General features: G+C 38.2%; 2 protein-coding genes and 1 non-coding gene across 3 annotated transcripts in view; 2 read left to right on the forward strand and 1 right to left on the reverse strand.

Moving 5' to 3' along the window:
• The window catches only part of il1rl1 (interleukin 1 receptor-like 1), a 33242-nt gene extending 31884 nt beyond the window's left edge, over nucleotides 1–1358 (reverse strand). The window contains exon 1 of the mRNA XM_067444633.1: nucleotides 1258–1358. The gene's annotated coding sequence lies outside the window, so the exon portion shown is untranslated. The remainder of the gene's footprint in view (nucleotides 1–1257) is intronic.
• Nucleotides 1359–1388: 30 nt separating this feature from the next.
• Nucleotides 1389–18014, forward strand: part of LOC137075721 (inactive dipeptidyl peptidase 10-like) — a 36301-nt gene continuing 19675 nt past the window's right edge. The window contains exons 1-7 of the mRNA XM_067444632.1: nucleotides 1389–1502; nucleotides 9772–9883; nucleotides 12294–12389; nucleotides 13004–13098; nucleotides 15065–15139; nucleotides 15863–15915; nucleotides 16078–16159. Coding sequence (XP_067300733.1) covers nucleotides 1443–1502; nucleotides 9772–9883; nucleotides 12294–12389; nucleotides 13004–13098; nucleotides 15065–15139; nucleotides 15863–15915; nucleotides 16078–16159 — 573 coding nt within the window. The 5' untranslated portion in view covers nucleotides 1389–1442. The remainder of the gene's footprint in view (nucleotides 1503–9771; nucleotides 9884–12293; nucleotides 12390–13003; nucleotides 13099–15064; nucleotides 15140–15862; nucleotides 15916–16077; nucleotides 16160–18014) is intronic.
• trnaa-agc (transfer RNA alanine (anticodon AGC)) lies at nucleotides 8431–8505 on the forward strand. Its single transcript has one exon. It is a non-coding gene; the product is annotated as a tRNA-Ala (tRNA).

Genomic DNA, 18014 nt, shown 5'->3' on the forward strand with positions numbered 1-18014 from the left:
AGCTGAGGTAATCGCGACCACATTCGCGGCATACATTCACAACGCGTTTTCAGTTCATGCCTTTGGAAGCTTAACTTTCATAGAAATTAATTTGAGAAGTTAAAACACTTACACTGCTTAGCCTCCGTTTAAATTAATGCCTGCAGCTGAGCTGTGCTGTGATCTCCATCCCCCATGTGTGGGTGTAAAACATGCGGAAATGGCTCCCTCTGCTGGCTGTAGTCTTTAGCCTCTGGGCAAACATTCCAAAGATGACGCAAATATCGTCAATTTGCGTCACGAGAGGAATTTTTCCAGAAATAAAATGCATAACTCTCTCTTCTCAGGGGGATATGAGAGGGGGGAGCACGATCATTGGAATATACTCCAGGTTTCTACTGATACAAAGCCATATGCTAATCGCTGAAGTAACCCTTTAATACTTCTTTTTTTAAACGCCTTATTTTTCTTCTATTCTCCCTTTCACAAGTTCACACTTACAAATAATTCAGATAGAATAAATGGTCGGCGTATTTGGCGTGCTGTCTGAGGAGAGGGCTCCGAGCTCAGTATTTGGCCCGAACCCAGAGTACTCCCCCCGTATCTCTGGTTAGGAATGTTAACCAGGTGTGTGTGAGGTAGAAGGGGTGGTGGAGGGATGCTGCAAACTTTGTCAAGGAACATTGGTGAGTTGACTGGGAATTTTTGTGATCCTCCACTTGAGCTGATTGGTAGACATGTTGATTACTGATTGTTGACAGCTGGTTGGAATGACATCATGATTGGGTAGATCATTTGAACGTGCTTCTCCCGAACATAGTTTTTTAAGAAACATAATTTATTCCAAAACGCAATGGTCTTAGATTGGTTAGATGGCCAAATGTAGTTTCCTGTATTTTTATTGGCTGAAGTGCCAAGCACAGGTTAAGGCCACGCCCCTTCCCATTACGGGCAGAAGTCACATCTGCGGAGACTAGCGAGGGTTTATGACGTCACCAACCCAGGAAGAAGCTCGTTGTAGTCCAAATCGGCCATTTTTGTAGGCAATAAACTGCTGTAACTTTAAAAGACAATATCTCCGTTTGCATTGAACTTTCAGCGCTGTAACTTTGCAGATACTGTTTATGCTCAAGCAGCAACATTACACACTAACTAAAATTAAAAAAGTGATCGCATGCAACCCCTCCTTTAAAGAGCAATGTAAGTCGCTTTGGATAAATGCATCTGCCAAATGCATAAATGTAAATTACCACATTATTATTATTACCCATGTCCTACTTGTGTCAATCACTGAGTGCCCTGTGATAATCCAGCAGGCTGATGTTTATGGCGATGCTGCGCTCCGACAGACAGATGGTTCTGCTTCTGGTGCATCAGTGACGCGCCGCTGGATAACACGCACTCCGAGCATCTGCAGCAGCTTCCACTTCACACACCGCTGGAAACAAGAAGAAGAAGACGACATGAATCAGACGGCTGGAGTGTCCAACCAATACCACAGACGCTCGTCTATCGACGTGAAGGTGAGGAAGACTTCTGCTCATCACTGTGTGTGAACGAGACCATCGGGGCTGCTTCTGCTTTGGTGATTGTGACTGCTCCACGATCAACTTTAATATTGATCTGAAACTTTCTGAAAGGGTTTGACAGCAACCATCCGCATTATTTAATTCACATTTATGATGCATATCGTTTCAAAGCAGCTATACAGAAAATGCATGAGGAATTTAGAGTGCTATTCATTTCAGAAATGTACAAGTTACAATGTATGAAGTGAGCTAACTGAAGTACTGAATACATGTTAACAAATGGTGAGGATATATAGAAAAAATATATAAATTATATATATTTAATTAAATGGATTACAGACAGATATACTGGATATGTCTATTTTATAATCTAGAGAGCTAACCTCATAAGAGCTAAATACTTACTTTTAATCATTTAAATGAATACTTGTATTCAGAAAGGGCACATTCAGTTGGTAAAAAAATTACAGTAAATACATTTATAATGTAACAAAAGTTTTCTATGACAAATAAATGCTTTTCTTTTAAGCTTTTTATTAATAACTTCTTATGAATCAATCCTGACTAAATGTGTGTGTGTGTGTGTGTGTGTGTGTGTGTGTGTGTGTGTGTGTGTGTGTGTGTGTGTGTGTGTGTGTGTCTATTGGTGCTGTCAAACGATTAATCACGATTAATAGCATCCAAAACAGAATTTTGTTTACATAATGTATAAAAATAAATAATATATAATATGTAAATACACACGCATGCATGTATATTTAAGATTTTTTTTATTATTCATTTAAATTACATATATGGAAAAAATGAAGAGACCACCTAACATTGAAAAATTAATGTTAAGTGGTCTCTTAATTTTTTTCAGAGCTGTATATACATATATGTATTATTTTAAAATATTAATATTTTTATATACAAGTAAATTATTGAAAATATATATACATAGTAATACATGCAAATATTTTATAAATGTATGTGTATGTATTCAAATATGCAAAATTATATACAGTATACACACATTTAATTATGTAAACACAAACTTTTATTTTGGATGCAATTAATCATTTGACAGCCCAAACACACACACATATATGTGTGTGTGTGTGTGTGTGTGTGTGTGTGTGTGTGTGTGTGCCATTAAGCACCAATAATAATAATTAAGCATCTAATCCTCATCTGAGAATGATTAGTGAAGGATCATGTGACACTGAAGACTGGAGTAATGATGATAAATTCAGCTTTGATCACAGGAATAAATTACACTTTACTATATTCACATGATAACAGTGATTTTAAATTGTAATCATATTTTACATTGTTTACTGTATTTTTGAGCACGTTTGCAGCCTTGGTGAGCAGAAGAGAGTTCTTTCAAAACATTTTGAAATCGTACCGACCCCAACCCTTTGAGTGTGTGTGTATGATCACTATCGCTGCACGTAGAGTTAGTTTTAAGATCCGCACCCAGTAGAAGAGCTCGTGTTACCGCAGGTTAAAGCGCTCTGCAGATTAAAGGTTTAACTGGATGAAGGTCAGGAGGGTCTCGAGGGACACGGCAGAGGACTTTCATTCAATCATTCATGAGACTCCAGAAGAACTTACTGAGTGCATCTAAATGTAGAGCATGAAGGAACCTGCAGGGGTGTGTGTGTGTGAGTGTTTATACATGAATTTATTGATGCTGTTTGTAATGAAAAATACACATTATAATAACGGTCTTCCAGTGGTGTGTGTGTGTGTGAGAGAGAGATGTATTGTGGTGTTGCTCTGTAATCTGAACTCTTCCCCAGGGCATTAATAAGGGCCGAGAAGAACAGATCAGTTTTTAAAAGCTCCTGTCATTAAGGTTTAAAGCTTTATGCTGAAGAATGTATCTGTCTGTATTACGTCTGAGTTGCTTGAGATTAGAGTTAAACTCAGTAACTTTAATCTCCTGCCGATCACTAACGTCACGCTAAGCCTTCATGCCAGCGGAAACTGAAACAAAAGATAAAATCTGTTCATATCTGAGCTGAGATTGTGTTAAAGGTCAAAAGGGGATATTGGTTTTTAATGACCCTACACATTCAAAATATGAGGAAAATATTAGTTTGTTTTTTGAATCCTAAGTTGAGCCTATTATTGCTTTTTTGAGTGTTTGGGTAGTTTTTGTGTTACACAGATCCTGGGTCAGTCGTAACAACCCAGTGTTTGGGTAGTTTTTGTGTTACACAGATCCTGGGTCAGTCGTAACAACCCAGTGTTTGGGTAGTTTTTGTGTTACACAGATCCTGGGTCAGTCGTAACAACCCAGTGTTTGGGTAGTTTTTGTGTTACCCAGATCCTGGGTCAGACGTAACAACCCAGTGTTTGGGTAGTTTTTGTGTTACACAGATCCTGGGTCAGACGTAACAACCCAGTGTTTGGGTAGTTTTTGTGTTACACAGATCCTGGGTCAGACGTAACAACCCAGTGTTTGGGTAGTTTTTGTGTTACACAGATCCTGGGTCAGTCGTAACAACCCAGTGTTTGGGTAGTTTTTGTGTTACTCAGATCCTGGGTCAGACGTAACAACCCAGTGTTTGGGTAGTTTTTGTGTTACACAGATCCTGGGTCAGTCGTAACAACCCAGTGTTTGGGTAGTTTTTGTGTTACCCAGATCCTGGGTCAGACGTAACAACCCAGTGTTTGGGTAGTTTTTGTGTTACACAGATCCTGGGTCAGACGTAACAACCCAGTGTTTGGGTAGTTTTTGTGTTACACAGATCCTGGGTCAGACGTAACAACCCAGTGTTTGGGTAGTTTTTGTGTTACACAGATCCTGGGTCAGTCGTAACAACCCAGTGTTTGGGTAGTTTTTGTGTTACACAGATCCTGGGTTAGACGTAACAACCCAGTGTTTGGGTAGTTTTTGTGTTACACAGATCCTGGGTCAGTCGTAACAACCCAGTGTTTGGGTAGTTTTTGTGTTACACAGATCCTGGGTCAGTCGTAACAACCCAGTGTTTGGGTAGTTTTTGTGTTACACAGATCCTGGGTCAGTCGTAACAACCCAGTGTTTGGGTAGTTTTTGTGTTACACAGATCCTGGGTCAGACGTAACAACCCAGTGTTTGGGTAGTTTTTGTGTTACACAGATCCTGGGTCAGTCGTAACAACCCAGTGTTTGGGTAGTTTTTGTGTTACACAGATCCTGGGTCAGTCGTAACAACCCAGTGTTTGGGTAGTTTTTGTGTTACACAGATCCTGGGTCAGTCGTAACAACCCAGTGTTTGGGTAGTTTTTGTGTTACACAGATCCTGGGTCAGACGTAACAACCCAGTGTTTGGGTAGTTTTTGTGTTACACAGATCCTGGGTCAGTCGTAACAACCCAGTGTTTGGGTAGTTTTTGTGTTACACAGATCCTGGGTCAGTCGTAACAACCCAGTGTTTGGGTAGTTTTTGTGATACCCAGATCCTGGGTCAGACGTAACAACCCAGTGTTTGGGTAGCTTTTGTGTTACCCAGATCCTGGGTCAGACGTAACAACCCAGTGTTTGGGTAGTTTTTGTGTTACACAGATCCTGGGTCAGACGTAACAACCCAGTGTTTGGGTAGTTTTTGTGTAACCCAGATCCTGGGTCAGACGTAACAACCATAGTGTTGAGTTATTTATTGCAGGTTTTTTGTGAACTCTACAGGAGAGAGCAGTGCTGCTCTGTCAAATTGGTGCATGTCTTCTGTAAAATACCCACATCAAGATGTTTGGTCTGGAAACTCACCATTGACGGCTCAATCTGAGGGGCGGATAAACGGTTGTCTTTCAAACTCCCTCTGCACGCGATAGGATAGAGCTACACCAACCAGAGCAACGAAGGTGAAGCGGAGCTCGTTGACAGATTAAACTTATCCGTATCCGGTCGGCTAAACTCTGAACACATCTTTCCTTCTTAAGAATGACTTCAGTGCCGTTCTTTGTTCTTTTCTCAGAGAAAAGCTTAACTCCAAGTCTTCCAGAGTCGCAGTCAAAGCTGATTCGAAAGACCGCCGTTCGCCAGTTTCTGTGTTTACTAGAAGCACGCAAACGCAACTCGGCCGTCATTATGTTAAGCCCCGCCCACCGACTCTATACACGATGTGATTGGCTCGACCAGAGTTTGGTTTTTACAGCTCAGACTTGTATTGAGAGTTGCTAGACGACACTCGCGGCAGATTAGATTTGCTGCCGCTAGGGTGCGTCTAGATTTCTAGGCTAGTAAAATACAGGTTTGTGAATATTTTATCTTATCTATAAATTCATTATTGAGCTGTTTATTGTTTAATTTTAACGAAATTACCTAAACGAGTGTCACATCTTTTCATGTGATGGAAACGCCTGATGCTTTGCATAAAATGTTTAGTTACAGTGGAAACGGGATAACAGAGACTGACCTTCTAATATTTGTCAAACAAGCTTAAATGTTGCCAATATGTATTAAAAATTATATAAAATATGCTGTAAAATATAATCGAAAATAAAGGAACTCTCATGCAAGTATTACAGTAAAAAAAACGAATCAACTGATTATTTTGGGTTAAATAAACAACCCAATTTGCTGGGTAAAATTAATCCAAGGTGTACTGTCTTATATTAACCTATAAACTACTAAAATTGGGTTGTTTTTAATCCAGTGTTTGGTAGAGGGTGGTTATGGTATTTATCTGCCAAAATTATGTGCCAAACTACAGCTACAGGTTATATTTTACTATGCAAAACATGCATAGAAAAACAAAAAGGTCAGGAAAAGCTTACAATAATCAGTTATTAATATTCCTGTTTTTCCATGCATTCATAATTCATTCATAACTCCAAGCACAACTACGCAATATGCTTAGAAAATCTACAACACATTTTAAATAAAGGTTGGACATCACTTTTGGCCACTATTGTACATACTGTATTCTTACTCAAAGGCATAACACTGAATATTGACCAAAATGACGTTTAGTGAATAGGTGGCTTTATGTGTTTTGAAGTTATGTAAGGAAACAAATGATGGCACAATACCCATAATATACAGCTGATTTTGACTTTGGTTTATGAGCAGGTCTGAATCCAGATAAAATGAAATATGTGTTGGATTATCAGACGCATTAATTCAAAGTTTGACTTATTCTGACAGAATCCAAGAGAGACAAAACTGGGCTGTGCAGGGTTACAATTTCCATAAATAAACAGTGTTCAGAATGCAATTAAAAATAGAACAAAGTCAGATTCAGACTAAACACACACACACACACACACACACACACACACACACACACACACACATACACGCATACACACACACACACACACACACACACACACACACGCAGCAGCAGCGCTTTCAAGTGAAATGTTATCACAGTTTTGAAGTAAATAATACTGTTTGGGCCGATAAATGTGAGCACAACAAACTACACTAAAAAAAATGAACTTATGATGCTGTTCACTTTATTTCATTAATTCATCTCGATTTAACGCCATTATATCAGGTTTCTGGTTCTAATGTAATTGATTCATGTTAAACTGACTTAAAACCATCACTCTTTGACATAACTTGATGTGTTTATTTTGAGATAACATGATTCAATCAAGTAACCCAATCAAACAGGACTTTCACTTCCCATCATGCTTTGCAAATGGGCTGAATTTGGAGAGTAAATGTTTAAATAAAGTGCTATTTTATGCATTTCTAACGAGATGAGAAGATGGAGAGACTTTTTAATGTTTAATGTTTTGTTATGTTGGTATTTAAAAGTGTGTGTTATGTTAGTGTTTTTGGACGTTACCATTGTGGTGAAGTGTAGAGCGTGTGATTGGGGCGAGGATCTGCTAATAACAATTAAAGATGTTTTAATAATAAAAACAACAACTTCGGGCGTGCCATGGATGCAAATACAAACTCTAGCCAATACAAACTTGTAATATAAAAGGTTTTCTAAATGTTGTAAAAAATAGCATTTCACTAAATAAAAATAATCAATTAAACTGGATTACTCGTTTTGTTTTATTTTTTTATATTCATTTCAGAGTAATCAAATGTAATAGTTTTGGACAAAATTAAGAATGTTAACCTGATTTAACTAAATGGCATTGAATTAGCTTTACGTAAAAAAATGACGTTTCCCGAAATAAACAATGTTAATTAATTTCAACATAACCCAATTACATGGAACCTGTTGACATAAAAAAAAAAAGTAAATCCAAGGTATAATTTTTTGAGTGTATATTTAACAAAATGATCAAAGTGCATGATGAAAATAAAAGTAAGCTATTCATCTGACATAAAATTACTTAATACATTTGCATACATAATATTTTTCAAGTAGATCTGTATTATTAAAAATTCCCATAGTGGCCAAAAGGGATGTCCACTCTAGGAAAATTGACATCTTCACTCTTTATTTAAATATTTTCAACGCACATTGTGTAGTTGTGGTTTTCATTTATTTGCAATAACGCAATGAAACATGACAAATTGCTGTCATACAAAGACAATTATGACCACAAGAGAGGACCAACGGAATATTAATAACTGATTATGTTGTAGTCAATGGGTGCGTTTACATGCACGGTCTTCAGCCGATTATGCCTTATAAGCAGACAATGATCATGGTCATGTAAACGCGGTAACCCGTTTTCTTTTATCGGAGTAAGGTCATAAACGGCGTGAGCATAAACCAGTCGGGACAGGTCGTTTTTTGCCTCTTACCCCGATTCCATGCGGTGTGTAAACGCATTAACCTGCTTTCTGTCGGCTTATTGACGTGCGCATGTGTGATAGGGGACAAAAACGCAAACTCAGAGCAGATTTAAACGCATCCAGACAGAGAAAGGTAGTTTTTCATATCACAAACGCAGACTCTTTAAAGATGTGTTCTCATCTCATGCAGCAGGAGTAGAAGAGGTTCAGTCAAAACTCTGCGTCTGGAACTGATGAGGGCTTTCCTGTAGCTCAACCAGTAGAGCGTGGCGCTAGCAACGCCAAGGTCATGGGTTCGATTCCCAGGGAAAGCAAGAACTGACAATAATGTAAAATGTGTACCTTGAATGCAATGTAAGTCGCTTTGGATAAAAGCGTCTGCTAAATGCATAAATGTAAATGTAAATGTAAATGAGGGATAATGAGAGCCGTAAATCTCCCAATGACACGCTTTATTAAAAAAATATCACAGCTGGCGTAACATTTGGTCAGATAGGGAAATTATTACTTTTGACGTCCCTACAAGGAAATAACCCGGTTTATTAATAAAGTAATGTAAACGCGGTTTACTTGCATTATCCGTTTACTGGTTTGCATGTAAACGGGGAAAACTGGTCATTTCAATAAGCTGATATTTGTGAGTTATCAGCTTACTGATGTGCATGTAACCGTGCTCAATGTTTGCTTTTTCCTGTCAGCTTTTTGTTTTTCTATGCATTTTTCTGCTTACTAAAATAAAACCTGCAGCTAGTTAGCTTTTTTGCCAAATATTTTTGTCAGATAAATACCTTACCCAAGTTTAGAGTTTTGTTTTTCTCTCGAGGGTCATTAAAGACAAATATCTCCTCCGGACATCACTTCTGACCACTTATGTTATATTTCCAAAACTGCAACAGGATTTGAGGATCTCTTGACAGAAATGCAATATAATAAACATAACTATGTTTTCAGTGGAGTATAAAGACCTTATACATAATGAGCCGTTGTCTTTATTACCTTAGAATGAGCCGTTTATATCTACACACACCGCGTGTCTCCTTACAGTGAAGTCGCCATTTTGCGCCGCAATGTTTCTACAGTGGCCCTAAAGGGACAAACTTCTCTACAGAGCGCTAGTCACTCTCTGCTGTCTCAGACGACCACATCTTTGTCCTCTGTCAGCCACCGTAGCTTTGAAAGGGATTGGGGATGCAATTCACAACCTCACCGCTAGATGCCGCTAAAACTTACACACTGCACCTTTAAGAGCTTTTTAACGCCTAAATTTGCAGAAGGGTAAATTAAGACTTTTTAAGACCCGCAGAAACCAATGACAGTGGATTGTCTGAATAAGCTGTTAACACGACAGAGATCTGATTATATCAGCTGTCTTATTCAGATTTCTGACTTAGCCTGGTTATGCTATCAGGATAATGTGTTTACATAAAACTTACTGACATTTTGATGAATATCCTTGTGCAAGTAAACGGGGTCAGTGACTCAAAAACTATATGGTCACCTACACGTTCTGATTAAAGATTAATGTGTTATCTACACTCATCAAAGGTATTAATAAGGTGTAAATGTGTCTCTCTCTGCAGGATGTGGGAACTATTTCCTCTGAAATGAACTGGAAGGGTGTGGGAATCTCACTTCTGGTCATTGCGTTTGTGCTGTCGTGGATCGGTCTGTCCATCTTTCTGCTGTCTAAAGGTCTGTGTGTTTCCACATTCATTCACATAGAGTTGCCAAATGTCTGGTTTTTCATGCACAAAATTTCATGCATAAACCAAATTCTGATTGGTTTGCGAACGGTCTAAGCCTAAGGCATGTAATTATCTTCCAGTAAATGCACAGCTAAAGTAGTTCCAGGCAGGTTTTGATCACATTACACTTCCATGTATCCCTTCGCCAAAATATTTAAGTTATTTATAATTTCTTACGACCTACGACAGCAAAAGAGTCAAAAACCCACAAAGACACTGACCAAAACAAATAAGTAAAATAATTAAGAAATTAAGATATTAGTCATACAGATAACAGCATTTTAGGGCGAAAACCTGACAATTTTTTTTTTTTTTTTTACTAAAAGTTATACTTTTGTTTTTTAAAAGTTGTTTTATTTACTTGAGAAGCGGCATACATTTTTTTCTGAAAAATATAGTGCCCTATCTTGCACTCAGCACAATTGACTTTGTACACCGCCGCATGTGTCATTCCTATTTTGCACCCGCGCAAAGCGCGCTTTTCCCTCCACAGAAGCACGTCGCTAAACTAGTGAATGAACTTGCGCTCCCTGGGCGGTTCAGCGCAAAAAAGGAGGCGTGTTCCGGCGCAAACAATCCCTGGTGCTATTTTGCTGTTCCATTAAACAGTTGCACCACTGACCAGAAAAAACCTGGTCTAAAGTCAGCGGCGCGTTGTTCATTATGCTATTTTAAGGGCGCATGCTTGACCATAATGTATAGCGTGCACAACGCGCATACACTTTGCTCATGTAATCTACACAGATGCAACAGTTATTTTTGCAAATCATAAATTTTTACACTAAAAAAATATTAACACGAGATGACAGAAATCATTGTGGTGTGCTATGAAGATGTGAAAAAATAGGCATAAATCTAGCTTACAAATTATTCAGGCTAATTGTAGTAATTAAGGATCAGACCTGTTTGCCCAATAGTGGCAAGACATATAGGCCTATGTATATAAGGACATCTGTCTTTCACTGCTCTTACAAGAACATCAGTCACGTCGGCTGTGAACCGCTCCTGGCGTGCGCCTGGTAAATACGCCATAATAATAGCGACCCATAATGGAACTTGCGCAGCTGCTTTTAAAGGGGATGTTGGATGACGCTCTGATTGGTTTATTCACGTTACGCCCAAACCACACCTATGAATAATGAAGCTACTTCAGACCAACCCATTTTAGATTTGCGCCGGGCGCAAGAGTCATTTATCCCGCCGGGAAAATAGCAACAGCGCTGAGACCCGCCCACAAAGTTACTTGCGCTTCGCGCTTTGACACTTGCGTTTCAGATCGTTAAAATAGGGCCCAAAGTGTTAAATAGTGACAAAGAATTTCCTTTTTTAAGTTTTAAGAAATTAAGAAATGCACACAAAAGCATTTTTAGGACAAAAACCTGACAAATGTCTTGAGTAACTGAAATTGATTTTCATCCTCAGTATTTTTCAAGTAAAAATTCTTTAATCAGGATACATTTACTGGAGAAGCTAAATTTCTTACATATTAAGTCTTTCTGAAAAAACTGTCAAAATAAGGTGAGCCTTTTGCTGACAACAAGCAAAAATCTGTCAATGTAGTCAGAAAAATAAACTTAATTCACAGGAAAAACAAGATTACTTTTCTGACTCGTTTTCAGCAAGAATTCGCTTTATTTTGATGAATAATTCAGAAAACAAGACTTAACATCTTCAGTCATTTTACTCCTCCAGTAAATAAATGTATCTTGATTTAATAATGTTTGGATATTTTTGCTGGAAAACAAAACAGACATCATTGCAGTGTTGGCCATGATTGATTGCCTAAAGTCAATGATAGATAGTACTTAATTATTCCTCGCTAATATTTATAATATATTATCATTAAAAATGTACAGTAGCTAACTGTGCATGAGTGAAATAAAACAATTGGTTGCAGGTTATTTGCAGATGGAATTATTAACAGAGGAAGTGAGTTTTTTCTTAATCTGTTTATTGAACTTATACAACAATATCAGGATAAAGGTCCTGGAGATTTAGTGGAAAAAATTAATCCCACTCAATATAGGGAATGCATCCCAGATCTCATAAAAAATGCATCAGTGTTGCCCTTTATCGCATACCTTGTTTTTTCCAAGTCAGTGAAGTTCATTACATCTCTCAGCTGGTCATAAAAAGATGGAGGGCATTTTGTTTCCACAGCAGGAGAATGCGCTGTCTAGCTAATAATGTTAAAAAAACAAAGGCGAGCCAGTGACATTTAGAGGAATCGGTCTTTAAACTGCACAGGCCAGGTCAAGACACGAGAAGCTTGTTTAACGTTCTCATGTGGCATTTGTAACTTACACACTCCACTATCTTGAACAAGTGTGTGTGTGTGTTTGTGTTAATGGTCTCAGGTGATGCTCACCACGGTCTGGGATCCTGTCTGACCCTGGATGACCTCTTCTCCAGTGAGCTGCAGGATCACGATCTCCAAGCTCAGTGGGTTTCTGGTGAGAAAGATCACACTCGCAGGTCACAACCTCCATCGAAATCTCAATACATTAGTAAAATGTCAAATGGACACAATGAAAAGGCTGTAAACACATATGTAGACTCTTTAAAGAGAACCTATTATGTTCTTGATTGTGTTGTTTTGGCTCTACTAGAGCAGGTTTTCCTGCTTGAATGTTGATTATTTCCTCATTTCTCTCCATTGTTGCGGCTCCTCTCTTCCCAGTCTGTCAGTAACACTCTGTTTATTTCCTGTCTCTATGAAGCCCCGCCTTCTGAAAAGCACAATGTGCTCTGATTGGTTGGCTGTAGCAGTGTGTTGTGATTGGTCAAACCCTTCCTACATGTGAAATGTCCCGCCCCTTACCATAACCTCCAGTTTCAACACACCACTAACTCAACCAGGCCCCGCCCATTTATTCTGCATGAATTATTTAAATGAGGAATATTGTGATGTTTTCATTCCCGGAAGAAACTCAAGACTCCAATGGAGGCGTTTTTTAGGGACTTAGCATAGCTTTTTCATGCTCAAACATCAACTTTAAAGAAAGATGAACATGTGAAAAAAGCATAATAGGAGCCATATGTGTGTGTGAATGTGTTTCTCCTTCAGCTCATCGGCTCGTCTACAGGGACAGAGACGGAGATCTAAAGATGCTGAACATGGAGACCAATCAGACGGAGGTTTTAATGAAAAACAGCACTTTTGTGAGTAATGTTAATACAACGGAAACAAATACTTCAAATGAGAAAACATCTTTCTAATGCCATAACAAGAGAGAAGTTAGGAACAAGCGTGCATCCATCCTCAGAATTTTGTCTTTGAACTTCAAACGTTGTTGTTATCATGAGCAGTGTGATGTTTGAAGAGGATATCATAACAAATGTGAAGATTAATAGTGTCATAGAGCCATATTTTAACGATCACATGGTCTTAAAGCACATGGCGCAGGTGCACTTAGGGTGTGAAAACTTAACCCACTTGACGACAGAAAGATGGTCGGCATGACAGGCACATGGTCTAAAAGGGTCGTCCCTCGTCTCTTAATGAGTCATGGGTGTGTTTTGGGCGTAACGTGCAATAAACCATTCTGAGTTTCCCTTTAAAAGCCAGTTGTGCTCACACCTGCGGATTCACTATTGACATGAGGAGAGACTGAACGCTTCTCCAGAGAGGAATCCGTTTATCTTTCATATATAATGTGTGTGTGTGTGTGTGTGTGTGTCCCTATGTGTGTAATAATCAGTGAGAGTGTGTGCACCACCTATAGGCTCATATTACTAACACACTCTTTAAATAACACAGATATACTGCACTATTGACTTTAGAGCAGGTGTGTGTTGGTCAATGGTCAGTGGTTTTCAGTTCCTCACAATAGCAACGCTCTAACAATGCTCCTGAACCCACCTGGTTTAGACCAGACACCCATGGGTGAACACACACACACACACACACACTCTGATGGGTGAACAGAAGCACCAGTGCATTTGATATTTAAACACCGTGGAGCTGGACGAGAACATGGGAACTGCGTCAGACTGAAACTAGCAGAACACACTTGCATGCAGAGCTGGACAGTAACTCAGCTCATTTACTTGAGTACTGTACTTAAGTTCACCTTTTGAGTATCTGTACTTTACTGGAGTATTATTTTTTCTGGAAACTTATGACTTTTACTTCACTACATTTGAAAGACAAATATCATACTTTTTACTCCTCTACATTTCTATCAAGGTCGAAAGTCGTTTCTGTAGCAGCTCTGAAAGTCGGAGGATGAGTTTTTCCTTCTTTAAAAGGTTTTTTGTTGTCGTTGTTGCAGACAGTCTATCCGGAATCACTCTTATAGGGTCATATACATTTTCCCAAAATTTTTTAACACTGATCAGTTCATAGCAAAATGGAAGAAGACCGTTCTTGTGTGTGCACCCATAGCCATACTTTGAAAGGATGTTTCAGTTAAAAAAAAAAATCAAGATAAGTTTAGTCGGCATACAGTTGATGCATGTCTTATAAAATATTACAAATATAAACGTCTGGGAGAAAGAGAAGAGTAAAGTGTGAGAATATCAGATGTGTATCAGTGTATTGGATCCGTGCATTTGGCCTTAAAGTGACAGCGCTTTATAAAGAGCTTTGTAACTTTTCTAGAAGTATTTAAATGAGTTTAAGTTAGTCGTATGCTAGTGTGTCAGATGGAGCATCACTGACTGGCTTAAACCACGATGGCATAATGTGCATTTATACAACTATAATAAAATAATGCATTGGCATAAAAAAGGAAATTTACTTTTGATACTTAAGTACTTTTGAAAACAAATTCTTCTGTACTTTTACTGGAGTAAAAATCTGTCTTTACAACTTTTACTTGTAATATTTGACCCGTAGTACTTTAACTTTTACTCAAGCAATAGAGTTGTGTACTTTGTCCATCTCTGCTTGTATGGAGTCACATTGGGCCGGGTGTGTGTGTGTGATCGCGCCCTTATTGTTTAGAGTTTCTACAACAAATATTCTCAGTATGAATATTTTTAACAATTATAATTGTTAAACTCACACACTACAGCATCATAATGTTGACTGTCGAAGGATAGCCTTCGTTTGATTAGTTTCTTGCAGCATCCCTGTACTGAATAATTCAATAATTAATTCTAACGAGAATGTTTTCCCACACAGGCAGAATTCAAGGCCTCCAAGTTTTCCGTGTCACCAGACCTCAACTACGTGTTACTGGCGTATGATGTCAGAAAGGTCAGAGGTCACAGTTATTCTCAGGAGCTTTTGTTTATAAAAGAGCCATGACATTTTTTTAATAATAATAATAATAATAATAATAATAATAATAATATCAAATTAAGCAAAACTAAAACTTGTACTCAGTATTTCTGTTGTTTTCAGCACAAATATCTAAATATTTACTTGGAGGAGCAAAATGACTGACAATATTAAGACTTGTTTACTGATTTTTCTTGAGTTTTTGCTTCAAACAAGTAAAATATCTGCCAGTGGTGTCAGAAAAATCTACTTAATTTAAAGGGAAAACAAGATTATTTTCTGGAAACATTTGCTAGCATTAATGAATTATTTATGCATCGTATGACCTCACGAATAATTAAAACCTCAGTTATAATAAATTATAATACTTATATATTAATTGTTACACCTTTTGAAAGTATAATGCATTAAAACACAGGACAAACAACCAATTTTAGATGTAGGAATCTGCAAATATTATAATGCATTTTAGTTTCATATTAATGTATAATAATATTAATTAATTTTAAGACTTAAAAACGTAAGAATTTTGCTTTTGAAGTAAATGTGTCTTGATGTAAGAATGTTTAGTATTTGTGTCTTGTTTTCCCGTAAGAAAGAAAACATCTTTTTGCAGTGTGTTCAGTGTTGTACAGACATAGATATTTTATTTAGCATATTTTTTTGGACTTATTCTGTTTTGTCTTGTGTTGTTTTCAGGTGTATCGATACTCCTACCTGGCATCTTACTTGATCTACAACTTACAAACACGGTATTATACATTTCTATTGTATAAAGCGCTTTAAAAATAAAGCTGATTTGACTACACAGACATGTGTGTGTGTGTGTGTGTGTTTGTGTGTGTGTGTGTGTGTGTGTGTGTGTGTGTGGTGTGTGTGTGTGTGTGTGTGTGTGTGTGTGTGTGTGTGTGTAGGGAAGTGCATGAACTCAATCCTCCAGAGGTCTCTGATTGTGTTCTACAGTTTGCATCATGGGGGAATCATGACCAACAGCTGGTGAGTAAAACACACACGCTCAACATCACACACACGCAACACAACACTGTCAGCTCAGAGACCGAAGGTCCACATTACAGATATTTTGTGGGCAAAAATAACACAACCTTTTATTTATCTCTTTTATTTAGAAGGCGGGACCTATTCCGCCATATTTTGCACTGCACTTCTTCCCATATGAGTGCACCGTCTTTTTATAAAGTCTTTGTTAGTCAGTTATCAGGGGTTCAATCACTTTAAGGCCTTTAAGCACATGTATAAAAGGTATTATGTTTCATTTAGCCTTGTAAAGACAGAGTATAACTGCACACTCACTTAAGTTTATTCAGCAAGCCTATAACCACCTAGATCAGAGATAGAAAAAAACATGTATAGCCAATGCAGGCAATTTACTATGGAAATATGTAAAAAGATTTTTTAACCATTATAGCGCCACCTATTGTCCGATCCATACAAAAGTTTGCATGCTTGTTTAGAATCATATGTTGCATATGCTCGCCTGATTTTGTGTAGTTTTGAATTTTCGTTAAGGATTTATAGGCTTTTAGGTATATTTTGCCACCTCCATGTCTTTAATTACCCTGTTATACCGAAACGCCAACATCAAAACATTTTTATTATAATTTATTAGTGACCTAGAGAGTCCAGAGAATTGTTCTGCAATGGTCTGAGTGAAAAACCTAGGACTAGTTTGCAAAAGTAGTTTTCCGAATAATCTCCAACATTTACAGAATGACGTGATTTACAACCATGGTCCTAGAGGCAAAGTTGATCAGAATGAGAGTTCTATCATATGGTCTGAATATCGTGTTTTTTATGCACCTGAAAAATGCGATGGCGCCCCCTGGTGGCCAATTTCTTTTGACTTTCTCTCAGGCCTCTAGGGTCGTTAATCTAACAGGCCCAGCGAGTTTTGTTCCAATCAGCCTCCGTTAAACTTTTCTGATAGGTTCTCTAAATTGACTGGCCAACACCGACCGTTTTTCGAGATAAGTGAATGTCCTCGTAGATAATCAATTAGACTGACTGTTACATAGCTATAGCCGTTTTTGCAGGGGGGGGTTTGTCATTTTATAGCGCCACCAAGTGGCAAGTCGCAGCGTCACAAACAGAGATGTACCAAGTTGTGTGAAATTATCTCTTTCCATTCAAGAGTGATATGCATTTTTAGTAAAAACTGGCCATGCCCACTTTAAAAAATTCGCTTTCAATAATTATTGAAAATTAAATCTTTCTGGACTGGTTTGGTTCTGATGGGGCAAAAATCCTAAGATCTCGCTTGAATCCGAGACGTGCGTTTTTTACATCTTGAGCGTCTCGCCTAACGGTGTAGGAGTTATGAGCGGTTCCGTACCTTTGATCGGTATAGCGCCACCATAAGGCCGATTGGCGCAAGTTTTGGTGACTTTGTAGGCGGTGTGAGTACTACCATCCCTCAAAGTTTCAAGTCTCTACGACATCAAGGTTTCATCACAAACCTCCTCACTTACTGAAACTACAGAAGAGCACTGTAATAACTTCTTGGACTTTTTCAAAACAAAAATAGACTCAATTCACTCGACCTTTCCTGGATCCTCACCACTATCCACCCTGACTATCCACTCACAGCCTGCAATTTTGGAGCACCTAGATCACTTTCCAGAAATCACACAGCAAGAGGTTAAGAAAATAATTAAAAAGGATGAAACCCACCACCTGTGCGCTCGACCCTTTTCCTACAGCTCTAGTGAAAGTTAATACACACAGAAATATAGGGTGTCAAAATTGCACCTTTAGGGGTACAACAGCTTGTCGCTGCGGCAGTACCCTTAAAATGACATTTTTGTACCTTTTTTACTCCTAAAAGGTGCATATT

This window comes from Pseudorasbora parva, chromosome 5 (assembly GCF_024679245.1).
Source record: "Pseudorasbora parva isolate DD20220531a chromosome 5, ASM2467924v1, whole genome shotgun sequence".
In the NCBI taxonomy this organism is placed as follows: Eukaryota; Metazoa; Chordata; class Actinopteri; order Cypriniformes; family Gobionidae; genus Pseudorasbora; species Pseudorasbora parva.